We start from the raw sequence: 10,517 nt of genomic DNA, 5'->3' as shown, positions 1-10,517 counted from the left end.
GATAATTTGAACGTTTATAGGCCTATAATAGGCCTATAAACGTTCAAATTATCAACAAATTACGAAATTGTGACAACTTTTGACATTTTAACAGGCAAATTATCAAAATTACGATTTTTGACAAAAATTTACGACCCGTCAGTAGGGCCTTTACGCAAGAATGTAGTTTTTTTTTCGGTTATGTGCTCAGCTCGGTTCATACTTTTTATTCGATGCAGTAGGCCTAAGTATTCGTTACATCTTATTTCTAGCCATGTTTTACCAGTTACCACTGCTCTGTGGTTTAACTTCTGACGAAAGTTTGTTCAAAGACGTAAAATCGATACAGATTGAATACCAAATATTTTGTTAAATCTATATTTCGACGTGGAGTGTGAATCGGCCCTAAAACATGTTACAAATCTGTGACAAACAATGTTGTTATTCTATGTTCCACTTGATATCCCATACAATTTATTTGCAATCATCACACCTGTTTAACCATTGTCATACACGTCTATGCAAATTAGTAGGCACTACCTATGCTAATGGTGTGAAGATTCACCTTTCTGCATAGATCATTCATTTCGAAGTTCACTTTCATTATCAGAAGTCAGATCAGTGTACAGAGAGGTAGCTAGTGCATCTCTACATTTGATCATCACGTCACCATCACTACATGTATACCAGCAGCAACAATCTCAACATCAATCTTCTCTTAGCGTGGTGAGTTATTTCATAAACTGACAATTGTAGACATCATTATAGTCTCTTCTTCGTGATCATCAATCGTCAGTATCATTATTGTTCAATGTTCAAGCAGCTAGTACTAGTAGTCAGTAACCTATGGTAGGTCCGGTCTATATAGGTTATGTTTAGGGTTTAAGGCTGCATGCATGCCTGTGTTAAGTGAAATACATAATGCGTAAATTATTTCATGTCAACTTAGAACATAATTATGCGAGCTGGGTGCCATGTGTGTCTGTGGTGGTGGGGGAGGGGGTGGGGGTGTAGGGGTGTGTGTGGGGGGTGTGGGTGGGTGGGGGGAGGTAATCCAAGGGGAGCAGTACGGTATACCGGTATTGAACCATACTGCGTATAGATGTATGTAGTTTTGCATAACTATGCAAAACTACATACTTTTGGAAAGTATGTTATTTTGCATTTTTTATGCAAAATATCATATTTTGCAAAGGTATGTGGTTTTGCACGCAGCACCGGGTGCAATGGCTACCACTTTTTCGACCAAGGGGCCTGGTCCTAGTTCCACTCCCGGTTCCACTTTAATCAAACCCATAATGTGCCATAATGTCGGGGTGAACAATGAACATAAATAATCAATTCTCTAGATCCTGAAAGTAAGTGTGAAAATGATGCACTAAATGGCTTCAATAATAATTATTGCACCTTCATTTTGCAAACATTTCCAACCCCCTGTCTATGGATAAACCTTTTCGATTCTGCTTTGGACTTGTCCACAAAATGGCTTCAATTTGGGTCTTCATTTAACTCATTTTCAAACTACAATAACAGTGCCAAAACAGTCCACCAAATGGTTTTTTGCTTCAAGCTGTTTTGGACACCCAACACTCTATGTTTAAACATGTTAAAGCAATAATTTATACAAAATAAATAGCGAAACATGTCAACGAATGGCTTTAATTCGGCCTTCATTTCACAAATTTATTTAAATTTTACACAATAATAGTAGGCCTACCAAAATGGTCCACCATAAGGCTTCAATTGGGCCTTCATTTTGAAAAAATTCTCACTTCTGAAGGGGAACATCCCCCTCAGACTTCCTTTACAACACTATACAAACGCTACACATTTGCATGTATTTTTTATTTTCTGCTGCATTTGTCGGTGAAGATGATAAAACTAGCAACAAAAACCCGCTCACCTGGTGCATAATCAGTCTGTGCTTCCAACTTTAAAACAAGCGAAATGATCGACTGATTTTTGGATTATACGCAAATGTCTTAGGGGGACTTACTTCTTGAGAACCCTGTATATTACTGCTGCGTATAGAGCCAGAGACTGCAAAACACATGCAACACGATGAACCCGTGTGTTGAACTTAAAATGTTAAAATGGCCCATAAAAATGACATCCGTTTGTGACGTGGTGGGGGCACTCAACTTTGGAAGTGACGGTATGTGCCTGTCAATAGGCCCCCCCTCTTTTGAAGTCGACTATACCCGATGACCCCTTTTTTAAAAGTCATACCCGATGAACCCCTTTTTTTAGTTGCGGCTACCCAATGACTCCCTTTTTTTGGTTGCGGCTACCCAATGACCCCCTTTTTGTCTAGATTTTCTAGAATAGCATCATCAAAATGCCAAAAAATATTAAATGCCGAAACGTTCAAATTTTGCTCAATTTTTTCAAAATTATGCCGAAACGTTCCAAATTTTGCTTCATTTTTTGAAAATTTTCTACCCGATGACCCTTTTTTTGAAATCTTATACTCAATGACCCCCTTTTTTTCAAAATATTATACCCAATGACCCTTTTTTATTTTGTACCCAATTACCCCCAATTTAAAATAACGCTTTGTACCCAATAGGCCCCTACTTTGCGACGCCGGTAGTCACATACCCGTAACCCGTCACTTCTAGAGTTGAGTACCCCCGGTGCTGCAGTCAGCAAAATGCTCTCGGGTGTTGTTGGGTGTGTGGTAGGGGTGGGGTGTGTGTGTATCTGTATCATGGGTGGAAAAGGTACAGGGGTGGGGTAGTTGTGAGTGGGTTGTATGGGATGGTGTGAGTGTATATTAAGTAGGCCTATGTGATCATATCCACGTGTCATGTGTTTTTTGGCGCGAGCGAGCGCTATAGTACCGGTATAGGGCCTAATATCATTTCATTTGACTCAACTTTTGTGAGTGACGCAAAAGAAGTTCTACGACTTTGTATGTTGAGATCATATTTGCCAATTTGATGGCACTGCCCGCAGTTGATATTTTAGTATTCAAGGATGAACATGATAAATGCCGCGATGACGTGTTTTTGGCTAGCTTATATTTTTTGTTTTTATAAGAATGTCAAGTTGCAGAATGTCAAAAATGGCCATATTTCGGCATGCAGTTTTACTTCTAAATTTATATATAATAAATGATTTCGACATAATTTGGTGAAATAGGCATAATGTGATTTTCGGCGGGGTCTCTTTGCCGATATGCTTTAGCATCTTGATAGTGTATATGTGTGCCATGCAGGTATGTGTTTGAGGGGTTGTGGGGGTGAGTGGGGGTACACTTGTGATGTGCCATGAGTGCATGTATTCTCACGGCATGGTAAAGTAAACAAATATTCTGCATGTTTTCTAATTAAACCCTTTGCAGATAGATTATGATGGACCCCATCGGAACGCAGCCACACAATATGGGCTACGGTGTGCCACATCCAGGGACACATGGGATGCCACATCCAGGGACACATCCTGCGATGGCACCGGGCAGTCGAGGGGCTGTGTACGCCGCACCACCTCAACACCATACCACGGTTGTAGTTTCACAACCCTCATCAGCGCATACACCACACAGAATGCAGGTAAAACTTAAGATAATAGGCCTATAATTACACAAAGATTTTTAAAAAGGACATTTTTAAATGTGATGATACCGGGATTCATATGGAAAGAGTTGGCTACAAAACGATTCTCTTATAAACACATCTATGCACACTTTTCACCTCGATACACCTGAGCACACAATTTCGTCCAAGTGCTTTCAAGCAAACAGTGAATTGCCCCTACACAGAATACACGGTTGAGTGCATAGCATCATAAGAACGTGTGAGCTGGTAAAATAGGCATCTGTGATTGGTTTTTGTCAAAACCTCAAGTGTTGCCGTCATCCAATCAGAATTTTGTTTATATCAAACGAAAGCTAACACTTCCCCCTAAAAACACCTTTTTCATTTAAATTATAATACGTCAACAGATAATGCCATTATAGCAAGGCGAATGTGGTAAATCTGTTGAAAACGACATATTCAAGCAGTTTTTGACCAAAATGTAGGTTTTGAAAGTCAAAACCTCAAGTGATCCTTACAATATTTTTCACATTTTATGTCATTAAGGGGGTACTACACCCCTCGATAAATTTGTGTCTATTTTTGCATTTTTCTCAAAAAGTAGGCCTAATAACACAGTGGTAACTAAAGTTATGTATATTATAGGGGCAAGGAATCCAATTACTACACTGGAATTTCAGTGACCCAAGACAAGCGGTTTGTTATTTATGATAAGAAAAGAGGTACCGCTAGGATGTACCTCGTTTCCTATCATATATACTGAACCGCTGGTCTTGAGTAACTGAAATTCCAGTGTAGTAATTGGATTCCTTGCCCCAATAATATACACAACTATTATTCCCAGTGTGTTATTATTTTTTGAGAAAAATGCAAAAATTGCCCCAAATTTACCACAGGGGTGTAGATCCCGGTAAATGAAAGAGCACACATTGTCCATATACTAGCTTCACTTCAATGAGAATTGACCAATTCTCTTCTAAATTGCAAATCGTGTGCAAAAAGTTACTAGTTTTGCCTGTTTTGTCACACGATTATAAATTCAATACAAATTCATGTGTGCCACGAAATTCCGGTTTCAACAATGCCAGTATTCGGCAACCATAACAACCTAAACTTGTCAACATTCAAACATTTTCAATTTAATAAGACAACGTTTGCCTACTTTGTTTCAAGTTGATAGGTGCACAGTGGCGTACCGTGGCCGCCCCAACCCCGGGGGGCTGAAGAAGAAACAAGGTTGACCCAATTTTTTTCACGGTCGTTTGAAAAAGTGAAGAGCAAAAAAAAAAAAAAAAAAAAAAAAGATTTTAGGCGCTAGCGCCCTAAAAGCAACCTTTTTTCAAAATTTTTTATGCTTTTTCAATTTTTTTTTTGCTAATTAGTTTTGCCGCCCCAATCTTTATTGCCGCCCCTGTTTTTGCCGCCCCTTCTTCTTCCGCCGCCCCTTCGTGTATTGATGAGTCCCGCTGTATATTGTAATAAAATATTTCTTGCTTTTCTTTCTTGTACTATTTTGCAGATGCAAGAGAGGGATTGGGGCTCCAATATTTGTTCGTGTTGTGACGATGTCCTTGGCTGTAAGTATTGTCATCAGTTGTTGGTCAACAAAATTGATTTGATTGTAGACAAAACAATGTTGTATATGTAACATGACACTTAAAACTTTGTTTTAAACTTTCCCTACTTGAGACTGGAGACCGGATGAAAAATAAGATGCATGACGCACCGGGAAGACGCACCGTGCTATATTTCAATTCGCCACGATGCGCTAGAGTGCAGGGTTTTGAGTCCGACAGGGCCAACACGGTTCAACCGGGGGTTCAACCTCTGTTAGTATTGACATAATATTTAAAGTCAGGTAGTATCGTATTATCAGTAGGCCTACCAGATTCAACTCCAACTCACACATCCTTGTGCAAAGTTAAATAAATGAAGATTGTTCCATCTTCATGCGCAGGACTCGGAACCGGGAGTCCGGACTCGGAGTCTTGTCTCGGTCCCAGCCGGTTTGTGTTCCTCCGTCACTAAACAAACCGTCTGGCGACAACCCGTGAAATGACAATCGCCGATTGGTTAATGAATTTCCAAATAAAACTGTTTTCAATTGGCTATATGACGCGGCTTGTGTAAGTGACACTAAACATCACGGGCCCTCCACTCTTTGTAGATACCGCAAACGAAAAATGTACGCTAGCTTTAGCAGCCATTGAGGCGCCGATCGTCGGATATCGCCTTTCATGTACGCGACTTGTAGTGTGTACTCACGTACATTGTGTGGATTTATGTAACCGCATAGCTTTCCATCAGGCGCTGCATGCGCTGAAGCCCAGCGTTGATTGACAGCAAAATTTAACGCCAGTATTTATGGCGTTGATGTTCAGCCAATCAGAAAAGACGTACTATGAGGTTGTCGCCAGACGGTTTGTTTAGTGACGAAGGAGCACAAATCGGCTGGGACCGAGACTACTCGGAGTCACTGGCACAATGCACATGTGCATGTTAGTCCGCATAGCACGATCCAAACTTTCGCGTGTTTTGTCAAGTTTTTCGTTATGTACTTCAGTTTTTCGACCAATATACAATGGCAACATTGATAAGACTCTGGCACTGAGGGGCATGGATGGAGAGTCGCCAGAGCGCATTCAATAAACAATCAAAACAGCCCGGTTCCGACCAGGAATATGAGATATTGTCGCATGTCCCTGTTCCGAAACTCCGTGTATCCGCGGGTACTCATGCTCGTCAGCGAACTTTGATAACTCCCCTTTTGCATCTAATTTCGCGAAGTAGGATAAAAACAGCCCTATTTTTTAACGATTTCGCGATTTTTTTGCCCTTCAAAATTACCCTTTCTCACTAAAACGCGTAATGTGCGCCAAACGGAATAATGAAACTGAGATGAGTTGTGCATGGGATTCGTAAATAAAAATAATGTAACTACGATGATTTATATACATGTGATATGCAAATGAAATTTAGCACCATTTTTTCCATTTGGCGAACAAGTGGTATGAAAAAATACCCTTTTTTGTGTGGTTCGCGAATCGCGTTTCTTCATCTAAAAATACCCTTAATTTCGCGAAATTTTCGACGTGCATGAGTAGGCTTACCCGCGGATACACGAAGTGCCGGAACCGGGAAAACAAGTTGGAGTGATCATTGATAAAAAAATCCTTTTTAAAAGTGAGGTGCAACGAACAAGATCACCTGCCGAATATCCATGATTTGTTTTTATAGGTTGCCTGGCGTATTTCTGCCCGTGCTGTTTCTCCTGCTATATTGCCTGTCGTCTCGAGGAATGTTGTTTAGTTCCAATAGTTGTACCGGGTGGCGAGACTGCAATGAGAACAAAGCTACGGGTGCAAAATGGCATCAGGGTAAGACGTCAAACTTGGTATAATTTTGATTATATTTGATTATAATGTCATATAGGCACGTAGTGGTCCTTAATCTACCAAACTGATGAGGTGTTTTTTTTGCAACCATAATATTTGAAGAACTGAAATACAATTGTTTTAAAAGTGCACTGTTGGCCCTTCGTCAACATCAAAGGCATATTAAAGTAGATAAGGCCCCCCGGGCATAGACCGTTAAAAAAATGGACAGTCGCCCTCATGCAGGTATATTAAAACCGACCGTTATTATGTGCAGTACCGCATGGGCACACATCCGCTTGCAGGATGCGGAACTGTACATTCCGTCACGCACTTCCGCATGCGGTACTGCACATAAACAAGTCCAAAAAATAGTTCCCTCATGTGACCATAATGTTGTACAGTATAATGATGGCCGGCGACCTAATCATACCGCGGCGGTACGTATTTATGAACGCACGAATAAACGGGCACAAGGGGTAAACATCGCAACTTATCCTGTACTCCGCTGCCTTTCAAAACTCAGTTACATAAACCTTCCGCCCCGGGGTCCCACTCCGGCTCCCTCAGCCTTATTCATCTGATGGTCCGGTCCTCAGTACGATGATACTCTCGCCAAAAAGAGATGTACACTTCGGCCTTTGCCCAAACACGTCTTTATCTTTATGATCAAATCAGTGTTCAATTTTTTAAGGATTTTCTTTTTGATTTTTCCCCACAGGGTTCAATTATGAACGATTGCTTCACGATGTACTTATGTTACTGCTGTGCGTTAGCTCAGATGGGAAGAGAATTAAATGCTACTACTCGAGGAGGAAGAGTCATATAAGAGTGATATAATATCAGAGAATGGGGAATAAAGAGGGCATACTCGCTGAAAATATGAAATGGGATGTGCGGCCTGGGCGCATTTTTTCCACTCCACTCCCACCAATGACCATTTTTGTTGAATTCTCTTTCATGCACCTCTCACCAAGTGATGTTCTAAACTTAACCAGGACACAGCAAGTAGACTTACTTTTGGATATGAAAAAGTGCTAAATTGAATAATTCCGTATGATGTTATCTCACTTCGACCGCCCTTTCTGGGCCTTCTCGACAAAATGACTCTTTTTAGTTTTGGGTGTATTTTATCACCGAAAGACCAGTTTCGAACCGCACATCCCCGCCACTTCGCAAAGTTGAGTATACTCCCCATCATAAACTGGATGAATATATTATACCTGTTATAGATCGAAGGCCAATTTGGCAGAATCTTTGATTTAACAAATTAATTGAAATTAGATTTTGTTGGTGAAATCCTATTGTGATATCAAACTAGAGATATTCATGATCTTTCTATCCCGCGGCCGCTGCATGATAATCACTAGTTTTGCTCATGGGTACTAATAGGTACACTAAGCCAAAAAAAGGTCACAAGGTCATATCTTAAAATCCTCTCCATAAAAATGAACAAAAAATTGCACACAGGATTACATCAATACTCTACTCTAAACAATGGTCAGTAACCAAACAGTTGTCCAACTGACACAACAGCAAAATGCACCGATATGCAACACCTTCCTGGACCACATTCACAGCGCAACAGATTTCTTTGGCTGGGTTCCAATTATTCTCCTGTACATGAACAAAAATTACACACAGGATTACTTCAATACTCTACTCTAAACACATGTCAGTAACCAAGCAGTTGTCCAACTGACACAACAGTAAAATGCACTGACACGGAACAGCTTCCGGGATCACATTCACAGTCGAGTAATTGGAACCCAGCCAAAGAAATCTGTTGCGCTGTGAATGTGGTCCAGGAATGTGTTGCATGTCAGTGCATTTTGCTGTTGTGTCAGTTGGACAACTGCATAGTTAGTGACATGTGTTTAGAGTAGAGTATTGAAGTAATCCTGTGTGTAATTTTAGTTAATTTTGATAGACAGGATGTTAAGATATGACCTTGTGAAAAATTATAAGTTTCTTTTTTGGCTTAGTGTACATTAATTAATTGAACAGTTTATAGTACCTATAATATATGGTGATTGTCAAAGAAGTTGAATGTGAATTGTAAACATTGTATGTAAAAATATTTATAAATACGTGTACGTATAATTATGCAAGTCTTATTATGTAATATTACCGTTCATCAGATAATTTAATAAAAATGTAATCTGTACATAAATATGAATACAAAATATACCGGCATATACAATAACGTTATAAAATATGCATGTATAATCAATGATTTTCATTCTTTACAAAGTTGACGGATGTAATTTTCTATATAGATATAAAATAAATTGGCATTATTATGACTTACAAATCTTCTTGTTGATGTTTTGATTATATTCTCGTTCATTTGTGTTTCAATTCTGCAAGAAAAGTTATTTTTATCATTCCAATCCGCATGCATCCATGTTTAAGGCATCAATCCTGAGCTCTCCGTTTTTGCAGGTCTGTCTTGTGTTTATATAGTCAATCGAAATGTCCCTTGATTATTATCATGATATTGATGTTATTATATTATACTAGATTTCGCGGTTCTCGGGTTGGGTGGTTCTCATAGGGCTGGGGTATGAACCCGGGGTATGAACGTTTGGACAGTATTTATTTTGGGACATTAGAGCACATCAGACATATCGAATTGCATTCTGAATACGAAGAATGTCATTCTGATATCAAATAATTTTGAATTTTGAAATTCGCAATTTAATACACATTTTATGGCAAATCATTAAAATTGATATTTTTGATATTTAACAGTACTTGAAGTAAACTTTATAAATCTGATGATTTATACCTAAAGTGTATGTAGGTGGGTTGAAAAGCCGACGACCAATTGAAAATTTTGACCTTTCGTATTGAAGATATGGATTTTTTTCCCCAAAACACCAAAAAAAATTAGGTCTTTTTGGGAAAAAATCCATATCTTCAATATGAAAGGTCAAAATTTTCAATTGACCGTCGGCTTTTCCTCCTGCTACATACACTTTAAGAATATATCATTAGATTTATATAATTTACTTCGAGGACTGTTATATATCAAAATTCGAAAAATATCAAATTTTTATAATTTGTCATAAAATTTGTATTATATTGTGATTTTCAAAAATGAAAATTATTTGATATCAGAAAGACATGCTTCGTATTCAGAATGCAATTCGATAGGTCTGCGGTGCTCTCATGTCCCACAAAAAATAGTGTCGAAACTCAATAAACGCTCATTTTAGATCCCTTAACAAAAGAAAAACAAATTTATTCCAATTAAAATTCTACCAGGGTTCAAACCCACAACCTTTTGATTAACAGTCGAGATCGAATACCACTACGCTGTGAGTGCTTCTGCCAGAAATGCGTTTGTTCATCATACTTATTGATTACGGAATAAATCGCAAACACACGATATATATATATTACTTGTCTATTACTAATAAATACGTATATAATCTCCAATCTATATGCGGTTCCTATGCAAATGTTGACTAGTAAATTAATATAGGCCTCCCGGATCAGAGCTGTTTGACATGGCGTAAAGCAACACATTTACAATTATAGATATTAAAAAGCAACATGATAAAACATCAATAAACCCTATATTAACACGATTAAAATAACATGATCTACAATTGTTAAA

General features: G+C 38.7%; 1 protein-coding gene across 1 annotated transcript; it reads left to right on the top strand.

Annotated features, from left to right (window-relative positions):
• Positions 1–521: 521 nt before the first annotated feature.
• On the top strand, positions 522–9,218 carry LOC140151779 (cornifelin-like). Its single transcript, XM_072174116.1, has 5 exons — positions 522–705; positions 3,330–3,533; positions 5,038–5,095; positions 6,756–6,895; positions 7,614–9,218. Exons 2-5 carry the CDS (start codon positions 3,333–3,335, stop codon positions 7,719–7,721), a joined length of 507 nt encoding a protein of 168 aa, XP_072030217.1. The 5' UTR covers positions 522–705; positions 3,330–3,332; the 3' UTR covers positions 7,722–9,218.
• Positions 9,219–10,517: the final 1,299 nt, after the last annotated feature.

Source organism: Amphiura filiformis, chromosome 5 (genome assembly GCF_039555335.1).
Source record: "Amphiura filiformis chromosome 5, Afil_fr2py, whole genome shotgun sequence".
In the NCBI taxonomy this organism is placed as follows: domain Eukaryota; kingdom Metazoa; phylum Echinodermata; class Ophiuroidea; order Amphilepidida; family Amphiuridae; genus Amphiura; species Amphiura filiformis.
This window is presented reverse-complemented; position numbering and strand designations above follow the sequence as displayed.